This window comes from Anastrepha ludens, chromosome 2, assembly GCF_028408465.1.
Source record: "Anastrepha ludens isolate Willacy chromosome 2, idAnaLude1.1, whole genome shotgun sequence".
NCBI lineage: Eukaryota > Metazoa > Arthropoda > Insecta > Diptera > Tephritidae > Anastrepha > Anastrepha ludens.
The window spans coordinates 27,126,162-27,149,664 of record NC_071498.1 but is presented as its reverse complement, the minus strand read 5'-3'; the positions used below and the strand labels follow the sequence as shown (position 1 = coordinate 27,149,664).

Below are 23,503 nucleotides of genomic sequence, written 5' to 3'. Positions count from 1 at the left end.
GTAGGTTACTATTAGAGTTATAATAACATTTCTTTAGAAAAGCTTTTTGGTATACTTGAATATGCGTCTAACTGTTATCTACCAAACCACTGATGTCTCGCATGTATTTCACTTCGGAGAACCCACATTGTTCTAAAAAGAAGCTTACACACGCGTTGTATACTGCCAGTTCACATTTGGATGTAAATTTTTTCAATCAAGCGTAAAATTTAGACCTAACAATACTTTATAAAAAAATAATCAAATCACTGACGCAAAGATTAATGACAACCACCATTTTACTAACTGCTTCACCTCAGAACCACTGGATCTCTACGAGGCATTGTTTAACCCTGGTTTCCGCGCGAGTCAATCGTTTTTCATCGCGATTTATAAGCCTTATTCAAGAGCACTTATGTGTCAATGCATTTATTTGGACCGCACAATGGTAAAAACAAGCAATACTAATGAAATTTTTAAGAAAACATTTATTAGAAAAATATTTTTCATTACAAGAATATTAAAAATCTCAAATGAAAATGGTTTTCTACCAGTCCAAACATCCGTGCGCATCCACAAAAGATTTGCTATTTTCTGTGTAAAACTGGGCGAACCAATTTCGAAAATTTTTTATGGCAGTATCTTCCTTCACAAGCCGTGGCTTGCTGCGAAATGTTTTATGGTTCCACATAACAATGTCACGCTCAAACTGAAATAGATATGTAAATGCAATAATAATAAACAGTGAAAGGCAAGAAATTTTATTACCATAACGCTTTCGGCAAAAATCAGTAACTTCATAAAAGGTCCCACAGCTTTGTGCGCATAGAATCTATGAATCACCTTCTGTACCAGCGGTTCAACAGGTGTTACAGTTTGCAGTATTTCAATACGTCCGAATGTCGACGACATTAAATGCAAGTGTACGACTGATGGACCAATCTATAATATAAAACGTTGTAAGTTAATTAATTGGTATAGATGTATATACTACGCAATAACAGGTATGAATAAGATCGGAGTACAAAAAAAAAAAAAAAGAACAAAAAAACAACTTATATTTGGTGCAGCTTTCTATGTGGCAATGTGTGCGAAATGTAATTCAAAAATGTTTTTACTATGAGTAGTCAATAAATACCCTTTTCCCAGATCCCCTTTTAGTTTAATTTATTTTTATTTATGTACTACCAACTTTGACAATTTTGTTTAAGTATATCGTGGGCCACATAAGCCCAAGGAGGGTTGAAAAATGTATACTTCGTGAGCTTAATTTTGATTCTTTAATGCATCCACTAGTACTTTAGTTATGCTTTCTTTGACGTGAAATATTTTACCGAAAGAGTTGAAATTGATAACACTTGTACGCAGTAACGACGAGACACCTGCAAACGTTATCAACCACTACCTGCGTCGTATTTTGGGCACTCTTTAGCCCCGTTCAATATCGAACTCGGACCTGCTAACAAAAGCTAACCAACTTGACGTCGCGACTGAAATTCCAAAAAGGAAGTGGCAGTGGATAGGCTTAGAAAAAGTGATGACAATGTTGCTATGCACGCTCTGCGTTGGAACCCCATCCAGCAAGCTGCCGATTAGTGGGTAGGTCACATACCACCTGGAGACGCTCAACAGAAGATGAAATGAACTTTCTTCGTCTTACGTGGAACGAATGGGACAAATAGCTTAAAACCGTGTCCGTTGGCGAGGAGTCACCCTATGCTCCAATAGGAGTTAAAGGAAAAATATATAAAGATATGAGGTAATGCTAGAAAGGTACTTATGAATCGCTGAAATTTGCAATGCCCATGATTTGGAGGGAATAAACAAAAAATAACAGATGCTGTTATTTCTGTTTGGTAATGTTGTTGGTACAAATAACAATAATCGAAATAAATGGAATTTTCTTAAGGTTTCATTTACTAGAAGACCTATTTATTTCTCATTCCAAGTGAATATTATTAGGAGGTTAGGGGTAGTCGGAAAATTTGATTTTTTTTGCATTTTCTTAAAGTATAATATCTTAAAAATATTGTGTGAAAATTTGAAGTGAATCCGACAAATACTTTTCGAGTTAGTGAACAATTAACAAAGGGCGTTCGGGCGCTCTGGAGTGTTCGAGAGCAAGTAGCTAGCAGCAGCTGCAACTTTAAATGCGTTTTTCTCAAAACTATGCTTTTTGAACTGGTGATCACTGGTGTCACGCTTTGTAGATTTCAATAAAATTTATACTGCTTTTGAGAAACATAAAAACCTCGTGTCTGATCGAAGAATTTCTTTTTTTTGAAAATTTCGATATTTCTTAAACAATTAACTGTCGGTTTTTTCCTCAAAAATCTGAAAAATATTTCCTGAGGTCGCCATATTGTTAATTTTGGAAAAAACGAACTTCGATTAGGCACAAGATTATCTATTAATAAAACTAATTTCTTTTGTCCGATTGGTTTTAGATGAATCTCCAAGGACTTGTGATGATCACCGCAAGGAGCTTCTGGAGAAACGGGCTCCTCATAAACAGCGATAACTTTTACAATTACACAGGCCGACAAAATTTAACCAACATTCAGACCCAGAAACCAGACTATATATTTCCGAAGGTTTATGATGCGCTGAATCCAAATCTGGCCTCAGAATTGCTCTATTAGTTTGAGTTTTCGAGATATCCTAACCTAAAAGTGCAAAAAACCCCATTTTTGCCCATATTTGAGGTTATGTAGCCTTGCAGATGTTTTCTTTCACCAAAATTAAAGGATGGCATCTTTAAATACAATCCTTCTTTTTTCAAATGGCGTTTTGTTTGCTCAAATATCATTTTTTTTCGCAGAGATATCGCATTTTGAAATTTTCATGTTTCGAAATTTTCCTACACCTGAAAATCGATTGAGATAACATAGACATGATATAGTCGAATACTAATTTTCTTGAATTGAGTCTTATTTTTCTTAAAATTTTGTCTCACACCATAAGTGTGCTGACTCACCACATCCCTACACTATCTAACCTTTGGGTACCGAGTCACACACAGCCCTAACCCCTAGAAACCACCCCTATCATACCGCGAGCAGGCTAACCCACATAACCGCAAGCAGGCTTTCCCACAAACTCCAAATTTACATACTATTAATCCATATATTTCAGGCCCTCAAACCCAAGAAAATTAGTAAGCGACTATATCATGTCTATGTTATCTTAATCGATTTTCAGGTGTAGGAAAATTTCGAAACATGAAAATTTCAAAATGCGATATCTCTGCGAAAAAAATGATATTTGAGCAAACAAAACGCCATTTGAAAAAAGAAGGATTGTATTTAAAGATGCCATCCTTTAATTTTGGTGAAAGAAAACATCTGCAAGGCTACATAACCTCAAATATGGGCAAAAATGGGGTTTTTTGCACTTTTAGGTTAGGATATCTCGAAAACTCAAACTAATAAATTAATTTTAGTTATCAATCCGAATTTTGCATGGACAGAGAAGCAGATATTAGTTTAAATTATTTCGGATACTTTTCCTTGTAGACTAGTGTTATTAATTTTTTTGTTTGAAAATTTGCTAAAGTCAAGTCGAAACATGATTTATTAATGTTGTTTTTATTTTTGTAAAACAAAGCAATTGACTAGCAAAACAAATTATTGAAAATCATAATTTTTTCGGGCCTCTAACTACCCCTAACCCCTTAAAGAAGAAGAACAGCTTCAAGAAGTGCAAGTTTTTACGTCTCGGGACTAGAGAACAAGACTTATTTCCTTTCGTTCCCCCGGCAGTTGGTTCTACATCACCGGAACAACCCGGGGAATGTTTATGCTAGTACAACAACAACTTATTTCATTTTTTTCCGCTGACGAAAATTTAGTATACAATACTTATTATTCAGATGGTTGCAGAAAATAAAATATTGTGAACATAATCAGATCGCATCTGTTAACTTAAAGACTGTTAACTTATTGTTACCTCAACAAGGTAGTAAATACCTTTATTTTGTTTTCCTTTGGAAGAATCAGGCTAAGTCACAGCATTAAACTAGAAAAGCTCAGTGGAAGAACTGAGTATTAAGACTTTCCAAACGCCGTCCCATTAAGGACACCACAAATTTCGAGTTATTTATTATTTCAGTTGTAAAGCATGCGTGGAAATCCTTTTTGGTGCTAACGAAAAGTTTTTCTGTGACCAAGAAGGCAACCAACTCCGTGAAAAAGCGTGTCTAATGCTTTAAAGATTTGGGCTGTGATATGGACATAAAAAACATTACCTTCACAGCCGCCAATTATTTCGAATAACTTGGCGTTACAGCAGAACATATATACAGTGGGAAATAGTTGCCAAGGGTGATGGGATCCTTATATGGCTTGCCTTTGCTGACCCGTGGTATTGATTAATGTAATGAAAAGGTATTATACAGAACTGAAAGACCGAATTCTGTATTCTCTTCTGTAGTGTTTATTATTGCGACTCTAAAAAAATTGATTGAAATTCATTGCAGGTTTGAAATTTTATTTATTAAGATTCAGGAAATAACATGTTCATTAAGTAAAAGATCCACATGCAAAATAAATTTTAAATGTATTACCTGTTTTGCTTCCACATCTATTTGCAAGAGATTATATTTTGGAAGCAATTGGATGGCATGTGTTAAGTGCAGTGATGCGATGTGTGTTTTCGGTACAAATGAAGTTTTCCACCTGTAAATATATAATTGCATAAATAAATATGTACACTCATAATTAAAGTAAAATTATTATTTTGAGGATAACCTAATCTAATAACGGAGCCAACTTTATATACCTCTGGATGTTTAGAGTGAAGTGTCAGTGTCATAAGCATATCACATGCACGTGTATGTGTGCCTACATATACGTATTATACTTATATAATAATAAGTGTAAATTTGAAATAAAAATCAAATACAAAATTTAATATAAATGGAATTCTCAGAATTAGTCTTGATAAGTTTGGATTTTAACGCACAAGTAAGAAATGCCGAATATCAGTAACAAAGTAAATAACCTATTGTAAAAAGCATATATCATTTTGACATGGTTGACCACGACGAAAAAATCAGTTGGCGTTTCGAAACCACCTTTAATAAATTCACCTTAATGAGCAACCCCCAAGGGTTCACATTGAAGCAAGGATGATAGATTTTCAAGGTTCCCTCATTAACTATGGTGAAAAAGAAAATTGTGAGGCAGACTTCAGCTGCCATGTGACTTGGGATATGTTTAACAAAATCTAGCTTGTGTTAGTGATGTACGAAAAAAAAATCAACACAACCAATGCTCATGCCATGGCATTCGTATATCACTAACACAAGCTAAATTTTGTTACACACATCCTAAGTGACGCCAGTGATGCCAAGTTTGCTCAGAGCCGAATAACGGTCTGCTACATAGACCACCTCTAAAAATATTTGCTCCATGCACTCGTCTAACCAATCGTTGTTCAGATAGCAATGAAACAACATGAGCAAGACTGTGTTGATTTTTTGTCTTATATCACTAACAGTCTCAATTTTTTTGTAAACACATCCCAAGTGACGTCAGTCTATCAGCTATCTGTTAAAGAGCACACCTCTAAAAATCTTTTCACCATGCAAGTCTACACATTTCAGAGTGCAATTTGTTATTTGTTTTTTCTCTTTCTCGTTATAGGTAAATAAATGCTTGTATGCTCTTTTAAAATCACAAATAAACTACCAAACGAACAACATATTTTTTACATTATATTTTTATTATTTATATATAAATACTTACACCGCCTGCCAATGATGTTGTCCAAACTTAGCCAGTGCACTTTTCTCTGGATTTTCCACACCTGCAAACAAGCATGCTCTGTGAACAGCGGAAAAGTGGGCCAGATCAGCCCCATTTTCGGGTATTTCTAGAAAGAAAAAGGAAATGTTGATTTCTTAATGCGTGACCTTTAAAACTCCTATATAATATCTTATAGTGCAGTTAGTGAATAACGTAAACCAGCGGGCATGTAAACCCAGCTGACACAAAAGGCTGGTTATTGGAAATTTAAGAAATTCACAGTAATTCAAAGGCCTTTTTTTGGTTTTATATGGGCGTAAGTAATCAAATAAATTAATTAAACTTCGAATGCCCTGTCTTTAGTGATAAAATTAGTACTTTTGGAAAGGATATTTTAATATGAATTTATTAAAATTTTTCTCTTATTTTTAAAAAAGATTATTTACAAAATACTTATGTATGAATTCTTGCTTCTTACTACTAATTTGATCAAAATCCTCTTATTTATTAGTCTATAATGTAAACTAAATGAAATAAGACTAGCGTACTAGTATATATCTTGAATTTAGAAGTTTTTCACTATATTATTTTACTACAAAAGCAAAGAAGAATAACGCAAAATGCGGACCGAGCCCTCACTCTTTCGTTGATACTCTATTTTCAAAAGATATAAGCTGTATAGACGTTTAAGAAAATTAATGATTTGATTACTATATGAATATTATCTTACCTTGGATATGACAATTCACGTAGAATTCATTTCGACCATGAAAAATTAACTCCTTTTTTTCAATAGAACTAATAACAGGCAATTCCCACTGAGTGTTTTCTTTTTCTGTATGATACCACACGAAGATATTATCATTTATTTCTCGGCAAATCCATTTTCGAACTTTGATACCTTTGGGTTCTAAAATTACAATCGTAATATTATAAAACTATTGAAAACTACTACATCACACCAACATAACTTTAGTGCTTTGTCTACGTCGCACACAGGCGTAATTCTGTCGTCCTGATTTTAAAAGTAGGTATCTGCTCTCGAAGTCAAACCGAAAATTAAACAAAATGTGTCTGTCCAGTGTATGAGTTTTGTGCGAAAGAAATGCGGATGACCCCTTTTAATCCTTTGCACTAGAGCAACGCTGATACGGCGTTAGGTCGATTTCAAGTGTGAACCTGAGCAGTCGTGCTACAGCGTCCGAGTGATTTGAAGTGTTAAATCATGCGTCGCTGCTAAACTAAAAAATGCCAAAAGAGGGGAAAAGCCACTAAGTCATTTGCGATTTCTGAAAATACTTGCCTAACAATTGAGAAAGTCATATCGCCAGCAACAAGAACAAGAGTCTACGTGGCATTCCTAGGAAAGCTTTCCAGGAAGCTTTACATAATGCCAAAAGGGCCAAAAGGGAATTCAAGGTTTGTTCTGGTCGTAACACGCCTGGAGTTAGGAGGAAATTCCATATTACGGAGATACGTGTCCTGATAGACCTAGGATGCATTTTGGGTATTGTTTCACTTAATATCACACCAAAACTAATTACAGAGTGTAATATTGATCAAAGTTTGTTGTTTTCGATATATAAATGAATAAATTCGTGAAATTTTATTATTTGTATACGCTTTTTTGTTTATAAATGTTTTTGACGTACCGGTAAAATGTTTACCTAATTTGGCTGAAATCGTCTAGAGTTGCTGGTTCGCGCAAGCGAAAAAGGCATCTAGCGCAGAGAGCTAATTTATTCAAAAAACGTTACATTTTTTGTAGATTCGTCTTTCTCTCATATTAGAACGGGTTAGTCGAGGACAATGACCCATGAAACAAACAAAAATTTGATAAAAACATCGATATATCATACGTTAGGATTCGAGTGCCGAAGTAAGGCCGAATAAATGCCTAACATTCGGCGAACAAATATTTTTTCGAAATTGACTTGCAAAAATACCGGTTTTGCTGTTTAGTGCATTTGCTAAAAAATGCAGAAAATTTTTAAAATCAAAAATATTAAACTTCAGGAAAGTAACAGTAAACGACAAAACCTCATCCCAATCCTTGAAGAAAAAATACTCGAGATAAAAAATGTGATAAAAAAATTACTCCGACAAGAGGAAGAGTGCTGGATAATCCAATAAAGCTGGATTATTACAAAAATTAGTACAGGTAATAGCGTCCAACTTAGTTGTTGGTAAGAAAAGACCTAAATCTAAAGGGCTCGTGATGATGTTTAATTCAGCCAGTATTCTTGTGATTGGCGCTTACATGTTATAAACGGTGAAATTTCTACAATTTACTTCATCAGGAAAGGTAAGAGAATTAATTCTGCCGCAAATGATGTCGACCATTAAAGTCAATGAAAGAACTAATCCTTTATTACGAAGTGTCCTCAAGTGAGTTTGTTGACATCATGAAAAATAAGGTTTTGGTCTGCAAAATTTAATGATTGTAAAGAATATCGAATGAATGACTTCTGCACTGACCCCAGGGATCTTACCTATATGAATTTGTTATTATGGATTATGAGTAAAGTTTCAAAAGTGTATTTTTTACGGAAATTTTGAGTTATTCGACGAAAAAAACCAGCATAATGGAGTTTTTATATGCATGGAACTAAAACTTAGAATCGAAATAAATCCCAAGGCTTTTAACCGTTTCTGTATAGAAAGTCAACGCTTGAAGTTAAAAATCTGAAAATAATTACAATATATTCAGGCTGTTAAGCAGTAGGTGTGCAGTGGAAAAAGGTGCACTTTTCAAGAAAACACGAAACGGACGCGCATATCCATATTCATAGGCCGAAGTTAAGGCGTTAGCAAATTATCACAAAATACTCGATCAATGGATAGCTTAACTATCGCTAAGTCAATCTGAAGTAACCAATATTGAATGATAGACGTGGAGATGCTAAATGTCTCTTCTTCTTCCTCAAAAACCCTAACATGTAAGGTGGAACCAAAAATGGTTAAACATGGTGCGAACTAGGAGAGTGCCGGACTACGGAGAATCCTTGTATTAGTGATCCTCAAATGGGCAGCTGAAGAGAAGGCGATGAAATGCCAGGTGAGTACTCAACATCATTTGGTCTTCGACTCTGCACCGGAAATGACAACGGGGAAGCGTGACAGGACAGGCGATGACTTGTTTATTCTGGAAATTTCTTCAGTTGCCAACTAAGAGTCTGGCGAGCAAAAGGAAATAGTAGCATGCCAAAAAAGACGAAAGTCTCTGGACCATGACTGCAGGCTCATTCTAACTGTTCGCATTCCAGGAAAAGAGGGGCAATTCCATTCAGACAAGGGCAAGCTCTGATTTATCACCTTTAACGCTGGGCTATCGTACTTCAAGCATACGGCTACACAATCCAATTCAAAAGTCAGCGGACAACGCTACTACACGTGTTCTCTACAAGTTGCCAGTTGGAGATGACTTGGGTTTCGACGAAAATGAAAGTAACTTATAGTGCTCCGTGTAGAAGCTATATATTACGTGGCACTTGAAGATGCTAAACGCTGAACTCCTAAATAAGCTTACCAAGGAAGTCAGCACACTTAAACTAGTAAAGTGAACAAGAGAACGACATACAAAAACCGCTAAATACAGTATACAAGGAAATGAACGACTGCATGAAAAAACGAGTGGAAGCTAGGTGGACTAATCTGACCACATGCAAAACACCAAAAGTCATGCGTAGAACAAAGTATAAAAAAACTGACTCAATTCGTGATTACGCTCTCACGAAAGGACTGTAGAGTTATTAATACGGAAAAATGCAGGAAATGCAGAGAGATGTTGAGGAAACTTGAGAACACCTTTTTTGCGTTTGTCCGGCATTATTAAAAACGCGTTTAAAATGCCTGGGAGCCCCACTGTGTGAGGGTCTGGAAGACGTCTCAAAAGCGGATCTCCCAGCTCTGCTTAGATTCGCCAAAAGCGTTGACATCCCACATGATGTCTACTTTCAGTATTCATAGAGGTCGGTCTCCATCTGGTATCGCTACGGACCAAAAGGTCTATGCATGGCTTAATGCCAACCAGACTAACCTAAGCTAAGCTAGTAAAGATATATATGTTAGAAAGCTGGCCTGAGAACTTACCAAATACGGCTGAGTTCGATGAATTTTATAAACGAATACTTTGTTGATCAGTACACAATGGAGTAACATTGGTTCAAACTGATTATACAAGGGTCGTATTACCTGGCTGGTCTATTAGCTGGTTATAGAAAGGTACTCACTGCGCTACATAATGTGCTCTGAAGCTGCTTTCGTTAGTTATTTGATCAAACTGAACAATAGCTGCTGTTCGATTTTTCATACCAAATGTCCAGGCCAGCATGGTTCTATTGTTCTGTTGTCATTACTTCTACAAAAGAAAAGTCTATTCATTACTTCCTTCTGAGGTATGCAAATCAACCTTTCACTCTTAATCTAAAAAGCGCTCAGTTTGTATTGGCTTCCAAGCCTGCATATAATTATGACATGCAAAGTCAGTCTTAAAAATTTTATTTTGCTTAAACGCAAGTAGTCAGAGCTTCCAATTATCGTGGATCCGTAATTGTAGCCGCTTTCGGACTGAGGATTAAGTTGTCCTACCGACAGTGCGAATATATAACCAAGGTTTTCTTTTGTTCACCTTCTGTCAATAGGGACTCATATCCCATGAAATACTAAATACATCTTTCGAACTCTGCATAAAAGATTATATCTAGGAGAGGTCTTATGAATACTCTAATTGGGTGATACTTGCCTGTAGAGCTGTACGGTATATTCACACATGTTCCGTCACTTCCTCTAAAACTCCATTTATGAAAGGGACATTCAATATTATCTCCATTTACCCGTCCACCGACTCCCATATTTGCACCGAGATGGGGGCAATACGCATCTAGGACGTTTACTAATCCGTCAACTGTTCTGAAAACAACGAAATGTTCTCCCAGACATGAAACATATGAAACATTCTGTGCTTTTAATAAAGACGACTCTAGAATGCAATACCAGCCGTTGGGATATGGAGGAGGCAATTCCTTTAAGCCGATTGAACGTGTTCGACGAATGCGATTTATATCGTCTCGTTTACTAGATTTTAATTTTCTGCGAAGACTCTCAATATTTATAACAGTTGAATAGCTTACACCCTGCAAAGACTGAGATAAAGAGTTGTTACGATTTTCATTTGATGCAATTTTATTTAACACGAACAAAGTTTTTATTTACATACTCTCGGTACAAAAAGTCTGCGTCAAGGAACCAACGAAAGTAGCTCATTGAAAAAAAAACTTTTATATATTTAGTTTTTTTTTAATTTTTTTTTAAATTCATTCAATGCTATTTATCTTTCAGTTTTATGAAAATAAAAGAGATAAATATTCCATCAATAATATACAAACAAAACAAAACATGTATTCGGCTTAAAAATCCATTAGAAAAATCTGCGTTTCCATTTCTTTAAATTTTGCTTTAAATGCTAACACGACAGCACAACACGAAAAGGAGTTGTCTATATACCGCGATGTCTGAATTTGGTATCCCCGCAAAACTAATACGGCTATACAAGATGTCCTTGTTCAATACTAGCAGCACCGTCAGAATCGGGAAGGACCTCTTCGAGCCGTTTGATACCAAACGAGGTTTCAGTCAAGGTGACTCGCTGTCGTCTGACATCTTTAACCTGATACTGGAAAAGATCGTGCGAGCCCCAGGACTTAATCGCTCAGGCACATTTTTTTATAAGAGCGTATATTTGTTGGCGTATGCCGATGATATTGACATCATTGCCCTTAATAACCGCGCTGTTAGTTCTACCTTTTCTTAACTGGATAAAGAAGCAAAGAGAATGGGTCTGGTGGTGAACGTAGACAAAACGAAGTACCTCCTGTCATCGTATCGAACAAACAGTCGGCCCATTCGTGTATCGGCACCTACGACAGTTATGATTTCGAGGTTTTAAGAGACTTCGTTTATTTAGGTATTGTGTTAGTGATGTACAGAAAAAATCCAAGAATGATAGATAGTGAAAAAGAAAATTATGAGGAGGAACTTCGACTACCACGTCACTTGGAAGATTGAGGGGAATTCTGCACGATCTTTTCACATGTACTCACACACTCGTTCAGTCAATCATTGTTCAGACGGCAACGAAGTAATATGAGTAAAGACTGTGTTGATTTTTTTCGTATATCACCAACAAATCTTAGATTTTCGTAAGCAAACTGCTGTCATGACTCCGTTTTAGGCAGCTGATTTTTCAAATTCGCTGAGAGCCGGTTAACGGTCTGATATTGGTCACACATTCGGAATGTTTTTCAGCATGTCATGTCTACCACCTGTTTCTTTCAAATTTCCTGAGAGCCGTTTAACGGTCTGATCTTGGCCAGAACTCTGCCTGCAGTGCTACAGTGGCTAAGTCCACTATGACGTAGCAACTAAAGTTGTTCTTACAATTTTGAATCGGATTGCCAAATCTTGTATTCTAGCATTCTTGCCTACTCTCGTCACTAATAGCAGACAACAGTCACATCATTATATTCGGCTTACACTCGTTATACTTTGAATTCTGTTATTATATGCACTTTAAATAAATTTCCTACAATTAAAATAAATTCGGTTTTGAGTTTTAATTCGGCAAAATTTGTAGTAAAGGCTCTACAAATCACCAACGAACAGCATACGAACATGTGACTAATAAAAACGATAGAGGTTAACTATTGATTTCTTTTTAAAGCGATTTTTTTATTCCGGTTACAGGACTTTGATTGGTACAGTGAACTTAGATTTCGTAGGTCTACAATGTGACATAAGCAGTTAAGAGTGGAGCCACTGATTTGTACAAGAGTCGAAGTAACAATACTGGAGTCAAGAGCTCTTATTGCTGACTGGCTATTTGAAAACAAAAACTGTTCATAGTCATCGTTCTTGTTTACATTTTTGTTTGTATTTACATTCGAAAACTTAATACTTTTATCCCTTTTATGTTTTATTTTTTTGAAAATAATAAGAAACGTGGCTTTAAAGTTTAAATACATACCTTTCTCCAATTACAAGGAACCAAGAAAAGCCAATAAAATGTAACTGCAATCAATATTATGATAATTGTGGTTAAGTAGCTCGTGATGAATGAACGCAATTCAGGTGCAATTGCACTGTAGTTTGCCACGAACATATACATTTTCGGGCGGTAGTCTGCATCAGCAGGTGACGATATCGTTAAAAATTATGTCTAAGATGGCTGAAAAAGAAATGGGGACATTTTAATAACACAACTCTAGCTTTAGCTGTAATCTAAATTCTAAAACGTATGCAAACACCCTGTGCCACTATGTTCGTTTACGCTAATCTCCGAAACCACCTCACCGATTTAAATGAAATGGGTGTGTATTATTATTAGTTCCAAGGTTTTTAGTTTTTTTTTTACAACATTTTTATTTTTTACATCTTTAGATCATCTCGTAGACTTTTGGCCCCATTGTAGATATCTAATTAATTATTTTATGTCAAGTGATTTTTGTGATGTGAACTATTCTCAAATCTGAATTATACTTTTGGCGTTAACAGTTAGGCAGGCGAATTTTCTTTTCCATATTTCTTTCTTTGTTGACCGCGTGTTTATCTTAATACATAAATTTGCCATGTCACTATGTTCATTTATGCGAGGTCATATGGCACTTGAGGCCAGCTTGCGAATAGGCGAAACGTTCCCAGTGACCCAAAAAGTAGTGAAATATCTAGGTATTCAACTTGACTGCAAGTTTACTTTCTGGGCCCAGATATGGCATGCGGCCACCAAAGCATCAAAGGTCACGGGAATGCTAAGCAGATTAATGGCAAACATCGGCGGGCCAACTCAGAGCAAAAAAGGCTAATCAAGTCGTCTACAAACTCAATTCTTCAGTACGGCAGCGAAGTATGGGGAGATGTGCTAAATTGTTAAGCACTGGAAGCTGTGCAACGAACAGCGGCACTCAGATTTGCCTCAGCTTACAGTACTGTCTCTGGCGCTGCACTGTTTGTGATCAGCGGGGAGATATCCATCGACCTCATGGTTCGGGAACGAATGGGTGAGTGGGACTCCAAGAAGAAACATGTTATCACTAGCGTTGCGGAACGGAGATACCAAACAGTTCTACGGGGGCAAACTCATTCCATCAATAGGCAACGGGGTCCAAAGGAACTTCTGAGAAGTGAATTACTTCTTATTTCAGTTTCTCTTGGGCTACGGATATTTAAGAGATACTTATAGCGATCCTATGACGAAGCGTCGAGCGATGACCCTGAACACTCGTTTTATAGTTGTGACAGATGACTCGCGAAAAGAGATGCTCTGAGGAAGCAGATTGGCAACATTGCGCCGAGCAACATAATCAGCTGGAACGCGGCAAAGAGATACATTGGAAAAAAAGATAGACCTCGACACAGTGCAACAAAGCGAAGCCTCCCAGACAGAGACACAAGAAAGCGAGCCTATAGCAAAGAAAGCTGGCTAGAAATACGGTTGAACCAGACATGGGTGGGTAAAATTGATCTTTTATGGATGCCGTTCTGGGCCCTCCCGAAGTAATGCCGAAAGTAGTCCCGGGAAGGGTGTCTCCCCAGAAGGAGAGGAGGGATTGTTTTAGTGGCCACACTACTCGACCTAGTAGACGATAGTCGCTGTAAATGCGAAGGCATTTTGAACCCTACCTCACTCACCAAAAAAAAAAAACAAAAAGAGTATATGTAACACACATGTGTACATGAATAAGTACGTACACATATAAATGTGCACCGTTCGAAATGCACTTAGAAGTACCTACATTTATATGGAAATCTTTATGTATGAAAATAATGTGTTCGTTTACGCTAATCACCGAATCCGCGCTAGGTATAAAAAAATTGCGCTTTCAAGGAAATTTGATATATGCAGACATGAAACATAAAAACATACATAACTATAAATGCATTTACCCAGCCAGCATTTATTATCGCGGAAGTGGGGAAAAAGTAACTTGAAGAAAATGAATTTCATTGCGGATATTATCTTTCATTCTACCTTCAGCAAAAGCTGTTTCGCGCAACCGTACGTCCACACTGACTCACGTGCTGCACTATCGAGAGTAAATTCTAAGTGGAAGGCACAGACGCGTGCCATAAAAAGTACTTCCAGATGTTTTTCTTTTTATTTCTAGCTTATTGTAAAAAATTGCCAATATATTTAATTTTGTTTGTAATATTTATTAATGTCTACACATTAAGACGAATTGTTAACACTCTGTATGGGAATTAGGAGCTCAATTGAAGTGGTGTAAATTGCTGCATGGATCTTCATTTTTACATTTCCCTCATCCATCTGTTGCAATTTGTCGAAGACTCTCAATATTGCAGGAGAATGCTTTGATAAACCACCTTCGGTAAGGAGATTTACCCATTTAAATTCCACCTCCTCACATGTATGCATTTTTCTCCCTAATGTTGGGAATCTGAGAGTGCAGTATACGCAGATGTATCCTGAAAGTTTCTTCAAACCGACGTGCAAAAAATTCGCAACAAATTTTATTATTATTGCATTAATAATTTAAAAAATTACATGATACATTTGGCCATTTTTTCATTTTTTACGATACATATATTTTTTGACGTCTCGGCAATACTGTTGTTTTAGCAAGCGTATGAGGACTAGCTGTAGATTCTATTATTGTAATACATACATTTAATCTAAAGAAACTTAATTTGTGTTTGTAACGTAAGCGATTCTTTCTTAATTTATTATTATTATTATTTTAAATTTTAACATCGCTACATATAAACCAAATTACTTCGAATGATGCGAAGGATTGATTTAATCGTCTGTCGGTCCATGCATGCGCGAGATCACTCGGTCAACAACGAATACAGGGTGGTTCATATAGTGTTTTTTATATCTTAACTTATTTTGACGGTGATATCCGCTTCTCGGTGGAAAATTTGACAGAACGTCGGTACCATATTGCTTTTCGCTTAAGCAACGTTGGAGATATTGCAAACATATTTCGAAAGCCAGTGTTATGTTGTCCAATCGGTGCTTTTGTTGAAAAGATGTCAAAATCATCTTTTTTGACGAAGTCGTTGTCGAAGCCATCCGCGACAGCCACATCAATAAAATCGTGCATTAAAATAAGCGACGCCCGCTTTTGGCTAAACGAGTGTATTTCGATAATTTTATTGAGTCGCCCATACTTGGTGCACGCATTGATCCTCCTCACATTAATTAGTCCTAGCATGAATAGTACTGTAAACGGACAAAAACCACCAAAAGACTAAATTTCTGTCCCTCCGTCTAATGTTACAAGCTATTACTCTTATATAATAGTTTAAGAGATTGCGTGATTCCACAAATTAAAAATTAAAAATTAACAGCCAACAAACATCTCAGTTTTCTGCCGATGTCTATTGTAAACAAGGCAAATATATTAAAGGTGGTATCGGCAAATCAAATTGTTTTTTTTTTGTTTCGCCGTGTCCATGAATGAAGCAAGGCGAATTAATTTTTTTTTCTACTTTGCCAATACTTTGGTTTGACAATTTAACGTACAAAACATTGTTGTTGGTCTAGTGCCACCACCTTTAATGAATACGCTTTGATTGTAAATAAACCGCTGTCATATTTCCTATTAGGTTAGCAAATCATGTGAACTTCCACATTTAAATATAAAGTGAGGAACAAGAGGGGCAAATGTGTACTGCTAGTCATTTAAAATTGTCGTGCTGTCATTTACAGTTTTATCCATGAATCTTCTTCATATTACATAAGGCATCAAGTAGAATACATACTTATGTATGTATGTATGTATATGAATTTCTCAGAGACTGGTAAATACTATTGTAGATTCTAAGTATATGCTAGGTACATATGTATGTATGTATATGTATATGTATGTATGTAACTGCTTTAATTTTTGTTGCAAGTTTCTCGAATAAATCAAATATGAAAAAGGCAAATTGCAAAAAATCTGGCCATACTATGTTCTCCAGTTACGTTACTTAGAGTCCAAAGTGGATTTATTTACTTAACATTTTACTTATATTTACGTTTCTTAACCCTGAAATAATATTTGTATATTTTGTAGCCAGTTGCGTTTGCTAAGCTGTTTTTCTTGCCGAATTGCTGCTGGAAAAAAAAATTTCCAGAAATTAATTATTACAAATCATCAAAAGGTATCAGGCACTCGAATTTACCTCTTGATTAAGTTAGTCCAGTGCAGAGAAAAGAAAATGACAAAGTATCGAATCAGAAATTAGTGGAATGTATGGTCAACATAAAATTTTACTTACTACTACACCCATTTAAGACTATTGCACGTTTGAATATTGTTGGCTTAAAATGCCGACATACATACATACATATGTAAGTAGTTTGCAAATACTATAATATTAATTTTTGTATGATAAGCACTTGGCTTTTTTATTTCCGTTTTGGTTTTGGTGAATACTTATATTTTCTTATACAGAACTATTATCGATTATTACTAAATAATTTAACAAAATTTGAATGAAATAAGTTCTACTTACTTAATAGACTTTCTGAAGAATATTCTTCTTTCTCAAAGTAGTTTTAATTATTTATGCAGGAGTTCGCTCGCGTATCACAACTAAACTTTCCGGCTTTTGTCATCAAACAAAATATATCTTAACGATTTTCAAAAAATGATGGGGTTTCTGTAAACGTTCATTTGGAAATTAGTTTTTTTGTTGTTGTTTATGTTACAAATTTATGCGATATTTTTCATTAGAAATTCAAATTGGATTTGTGTTAAGAAATTTCGTTTTCATTGCTTTTGTAGTAGTCAAAATATAATACTAACGTACCAGTTTGTGTCAACATCTTCGATTCGTTTACATTTCGCTTAAACGTATGCACATACATACATATTTATACATATCCTACTGTGTTTTTTGCATTAGGGATGACCATCATTGTGAAAGAATAATACTTTTTCCCGAAACAAAGATATTTAGTTACAAAATGCAGCAATTTAGAATAATTAATTGTGTATGTAATGTCTACCGTCTACCGAGCATAAATTTCATACCTCGACAAATGCGAATTTGTTTTGTGTTCTTCGTTTAAGCTGGAGATTATTAGTAAAATTTTGGCACAAATGGGATTAGTTTGTAACCTGTCCCTTTTCTACTTGTCTCTTTTTCTCGATGCGTAATTTTACTTCAATTAAATACAGATTTGCATAGCAGAGTTGATCTGCAAATAAAGCAGATGCAATTTTTCGGTTTAAAATCGGGTTTGATCGAAAATATGTATGAATATTCTTTTATTCATTTTTAAAAGTTTAAGGGGTTAGGGCTAGTCAGAATTTTCAAAAAATGTTTTTTTTTTGCATTTTTTTTTTAGTTTAATATCTTAAAAATATTGTGTGAAAATTCGAGTCCGACAAATACTTTTCAAGTTATTCAACAATTAACAAAGCTCGTTCCGGAGCATTACAGCAAAACTTTAAATGCATTTTTCTCAAAACTTTGTTTTTTGAACTGGTGATCACTCGTGTCTGATCGAATGATTTTGTTTTCAAAAATTTCGATTTTTTTAAACAATTAATTGTCGGTTTTTTTCTCGAAAATCTGAAAAATTATGAAAATATTGTTAATTTTGGGGAAAAAAACTTCGATCAGGCACAAGATTATCTATTAATAAAACTAATTTCTCTCGTCCGATTGATTTTAGATGAATCTCCAAGGACTTGTGATGATCACCGCAAGGAGCTTCTGGAGAAACGGGCTCCACACAAACAGCGGTAACTTTTACAATTATTAATTTTTTTTTTGAAATTTTGCTAAAGTCAAGCCGAATCATGATGCATTTTTTATTTTTGTAAAATAAAGCAATTGTCTAGCAAAAAAAAAAAAAATATTGAAAATCATAATTTTTTCGGGCCTCTGGCTACCTCTAGCCCCGGAAAGTAATCTGAATAGTGCAAGTGCTACTCTTAAAAGTTCCTGTTTGGGACATCAGATCTTTTTATTCCCATTACTGAAATTTCTAGCTCGATACGTTTCCATATATTCGCGAACGTATCCGCAGCAAGGCACCCATATGTGTTGACAATTAAGTACTCTCTCAATTAGTTTAAGGAGCTGGTTTGGGATTGCTTCGGGCCGGCTGACTTTTTGTCTTTGAAGCGCTGAACAGCAAGGAGGTCTCCAACGACGGTGATTTTGGGGAAGTTATTGTACCTTAGGAAATACTGGCTGTGCCAGAAATTGTTCAACTTCAGCTCGTTTGAGCAAAAACTCTATGACCGACGCAAGATCTGCAGATATTTCGTCATGGATTTCTTTCTCATCGAGGCCTCGCAGGCTCTTTAAACACAACCCATGAGATGATATACTATATTCAGAGCTCTTTTTGGTAGTTCAATGTCAGATATCACAACTGCTGGCGCTTCTTCCTCTAGTGAGTCTACTTTCCAGTTACTACTTTCGTTGAATGAATGCTGTTTATCTGCCTCTCCTCGCAAATTTAAAATATGTATGGTGATGTCCATGGGTATATTCAATGCTCACTTTCCAAGAGCGCATCGGAAGAGTGCACTGCTTATAAATGTAAGGTCGATAATGGATTCCATTCCATCCTTTCTTTACGGGAATTCATCTGCAGTGCTTAGTAGTGTTCTTGAATGCCAGATTTTCCAAACAGAGACCTCATAACCCTTCTAGGGTCCATCTTTTATCTATAGCCATTTTGCATGTATATTGGGTAATGACTGCCTTTCTGGACTTGTCTTCTATGTTACGGCCTCGCACAATGCAGAGAGCATTTCGTAACAACTCAGAACTTGAAAACTGTGTAGAGTATGGACCTGTTCTTAGAGTATGCGTGCTGATGGGACGTTGCCGTTGTGGATGTCCAACAATCTCTATTGAGAAGAAAAGAGGTGAGGCTTATTGGCTTAAAATCCTTTGGTTTCATATGCGAGGTCCTGCCTCCTCCCCATGAACGTATCGCTCTCGCTGCACGAGGCGGCGTAGGAGGCATCCCCTGAGAAATTACCTTCAGGTTCCCCCCATGGTACTTCCTGATGTTTTTGAAGTCAAGAAGGTGAAAGTCTGCTTTGTGCGTTGCTCACTCTGTCTACTCGATCTTCATTGTAATGAAGTAAAAGCCGCAGCTTACCACAGTCCGCGAGAACTGAGAGCGCAGCTTTGTTGAAAATAAAACCAAAGTTGCGCTGCTTCTCATGCTAATTCGGACTTCGTTTTTCGTTGCCATGTTGGATAAACTCCAACATTTTTTCAGATGGAGATGGTTGAGCTGGCACGCTGAACAGACAGAAGGTCTGCTCTAGACCCCAACTGCCCCACAGAATAGATGACTTCTTTGCAAAACTTGACGGATCGCTCATCGGCGCGCGATACAAGCTTAGTAAAGGCCGGTGACGAACCAAGGTGTCTCGTAAGTAAAGCCTGTAGACTTTACATGATCTATTAGACCCGATTTCAAATTATTTGAAGATGTCGATAATCGCCTGCATCAGATATTTCTCCGACACCTTATTTGAGGCTTTGGGGGCTGTGACTTTGGGAGGTGGACAGAAAATCGATGTCTCTTGAATTTACTCTGGGTGCTGTGCAGAAACCTCTCTCTGTTAGAAGCATGTGTTTCCCGTCGCTTTCCTTTGCGCTGGTCGCCTCTCCACTACTTTGGGACTGGCGTGTTGTTCCCTCTGCGCCTTTACAGAACGAATGTGCCTCTTTAAGGCTTTGGAGCAATAGGGGTTGATTGAGGCTGGCATCCGCTGGAACTCCGACGAAGCTAACGCTTGTATGCCTCCACGCTTACTTTTCGCCTGTTAAGGACTCTTGGCGAACCACATTGGCCTGCTTATTTAAATCGCCCGAGCTGGGCCTATGCAGTCGGATCTTTTGCGGTTTAGCTTTCCTACCTGAGGGCGCAGAGGGCCGAGGAGTCTGGCTATTAGAGTTGATGGTCCTCTCGGCCTTCTCAAAGCTGTTCCCAGGAAGTGGATTTAGGTTTCTCCCCGTGTCCAGCGGCGGTATTTTTTCCCGTGAGGGTGTCCGATGCTTCTTGTTTAGAGTTAATTGTCATCTGGTCCTTTGGCCACGTACTTAGCTCAGGAGGAAGTAAGGATAATGGGAATCGGAGCGGTCGTCTATGGCAGAGCCTTATACCGCTGCAAGACCACCGTTACTGCCGGAAGTGGACCGGTATACGGGCGTAGTGCTCTGTTAGAGGTAGGGTTACCTCTTGTGGGATGCGAACCCTCATCGTACACTGGGGTCTTGATATGAGAGAGGCTTGGTAAATGCTCTGCTAATTGCTCGACTCCATGAACCTTGGTACATAATATATTACTCATTGTCGTCGTAGCCGAATGGGTTGGTGCGTGACAACCATTCGGAATTCGCATAGAGAACGTAGGTTCGAATCTCGGTGAATCACCAAAATTAAATTAAAATTAAAAACATTTTTTAACAGCAGTCGCCCCTCGGCAAGCAATGCAAACCTCCGAGTGTACGCGCCAATTATATATACATATATATAGGTATACTATACTACAACAACCTTATCAATCCTTCAAAACCGGATATAAATCGTTTCAATGGTTTTTAGGTGGTGCGTGCACAAAAAACGGCAACAGTTTTTTATATAATAGATAATAAATTGGTGAAACAATCGAAGAATTGAAAAAGATGATGAGTGGCCAACTGGATGTAAATCAGTAAATGAAGAGTGACTTGACTACCATATCCAAAATCTTTAATATATTAAACCTAACAGTTGGGGAATAAAAGAAAATGAAGAGAGCAAGTTCTACCAATGGGAGCCACTCGGCGGCAGATTATGCTCCACAGCCAATAGAAAAGCGATTTCGAATAGTATCTCTTTCAACTCAGCTAACGCTGCCTCCTGAAGGAAGGGTCCTATAAGCAGAAGAAAAAACAACAAAAGAAGGTAGGGCAAACAAGGAACTGTTGATAGGTATAGATGGTCAGGGACGATAGATTACCACGTTTGATCATTCGAAACAAAATTGTTAGTCGTCAGTCGTTGTTTAGACTGCAAGGAAATAACATGGGTGGGGACTGTGTTGATTTTTTTTATATTATTGTATATATCTCCAACACAATCTTAGTTTTTTCGTAAACAAATCCCCGCCAGATCCCCACTGACGTAAGCAAATCAGCTGATTCTTTCAATATCGTTGATAGCCGATTAACGGTCTGATGTTGGCAACATCTCAGGATTTTGTACATCGTGATAGATGGCGGGGTTTATAATAATCAAGAGTAAACAGCGGTCGCTAAACGATAGCTCCAAAAGCGAATGCACCCTTATGGAATTCTTGTAAAAGGCTCAGCTGGCTATTCATACGTCGATATTAAAAGGCATTAGCGATTCGATAATTACAGACCACTCTTGGTCAACTGTTTGACCTTCAATCTTTTCGTTTCTAAGTAAATTCTAATGGAGATCCACTATCTATACGGAGTCACATCCAAAGAGGAAATATGCACAGCTTTAAACTCAAAATTCAATTTGTTGAACATAGAAGCCTTTGCTATGCGTTTTCTACGAAAGGTCTTTGGAAGGATATACAGTAGCAACGCTACTTGTTGGGTGGGTTGTCGGATGGATGCCAGCATCAAAAAATTGCTCTAGTAAGAAAAAATTAGTGCATATGTAATCTTGTAACAATGCCCTCAAATGTCTCAAAATTACAAAACTTTAAGGACGAAAGTACTGTTGATGTAGTGGAGGAGAGCAAAGAGATCTAGGCGCCCTAGCCGCCAGAGCCGGACATTTATAAATAGATTGTTCAATAGTCTCTTTTCTACAGGAGGGCTGTGGGACTTCTGCAATGCGGTGGTACGAAAGTCCCAGCTTCTCCACATGCGCCAAGAGTTTTGAAATTGAATGCCAGGGGATCTCCAGCACGTGAAGCGTCCTGCTTCTGTCATACTGAGGCCAAAGTGTTCTTGAGATAGCACACGATAAGATAGAACTCTATATGTCTTGCGCTTTTTTAAGAAGAGAATTGCGCAGTTTCCTTTTAACAACGGTCAAGAGGACACTGATATCTGAGATGGGAGCAACTGAAACCGATTCTATCGATCCTCCTGGTAAGCTCAAAAAGCTTTTGGTAGTGTTAATAATGACACCCTACTTTCAATACTTACATATGTACATATGTATCTGATATTAAGGTTTTGATTCGACATCAATTAAATTTTTGAAAAGCTAGCTCTCGGAGAGATGTCACAAGTCCCGGGTGGAGATTACTTTTTCTGTCGCCAAAAAATCACTTCTGGAGTGCCGCTAAACATCCTGGGTCCTACTATTTTCAGCATCTTTATCCGTGATAATGTTCATTATTAAAAGACGATTGCAAATCAGCCTTGGTCAAGATGTAGTGCTGATGTATGTAGATAACATACATATACATATGTATGTATATATGTACGAATATGTATTCTAGATTAGAAGTTTTTGGAAAAATGTTTGCTTATATCTAGTCAATAAAAGCATCTTTTGCATGTAAGCAAATATAAATATAATAAATATTTTGAAGCCAGTGCGACCCAGAAAATACTAATTTCAGTGTTCAACATATATGTATGTATGTATGTACATATCAATGCCTATCAGTAAAAGTTCCATTGAATTCAGTTTATCGTTCCGTAGATAACCGCGTTTAAATAGACAAACAGGCATACAAACGCATAGAATATTTTGTTTTTAAATATTCCTAATACATATAATCTTTTGGACTAACTACATCAATCAGAAATAT

The 23,503-nt window shown here is 36.8% G+C and overlaps 1 protein-coding gene across 1 annotated transcript; it reads right to left on the bottom strand.

Annotated features, from left to right (window-relative positions):
* Positions 1 to 463: 463 nt before the first annotated feature.
* LOC128866399 (cholesterol 7-desaturase nvd) lies at positions 464 to 17,503 on the bottom strand. The gene is made up of 8 exons (XM_054107104.1): positions 17,247 to 17,503; positions 12,751 to 12,951; positions 10,471 to 10,870; positions 6,457 to 6,636; positions 5,727 to 5,853; positions 4,544 to 4,655; positions 748 to 921; positions 464 to 688 (listed from the first exon to the last, which is right to left on the bottom strand). Exons 2-8 carry the CDS (start codon positions 12,889 to 12,891, stop codon positions 527 to 529), a joined length of 1,296 nt encoding a protein of 431 aa, XP_053963079.1. The 5' UTR covers positions 12,892 to 12,951; positions 17,247 to 17,503; the 3' UTR covers positions 464 to 526.
* Between the last annotated feature and the right edge of the window lie 6,000 nt (positions 17,504 to 23,503).

Bases quoted from the DNA above. Each gene is read 5' to 3' on its own strand.
- LOC128866399 (XM_054107104.1), bottom strand. From the start codon at position 12,891: ATGTATATGTTCGTGGCAAACTACAGTGCAATTGCACCTGAATTGCGT. The intron at 5,854-6,456 runs GTAAGATAATAT...TTTTCTTTCTAG, and splicing joins CGTGAATTGTCATATCCAAG to AAATACCCGAAAATGGGGCT. The intron at 4,656-5,726 runs GTAAGTATTTAT...ATATATTTACAG, and splicing joins CAACATCATTGGCAGGCGGT to GTGGAAAACTTCATTTGTAC.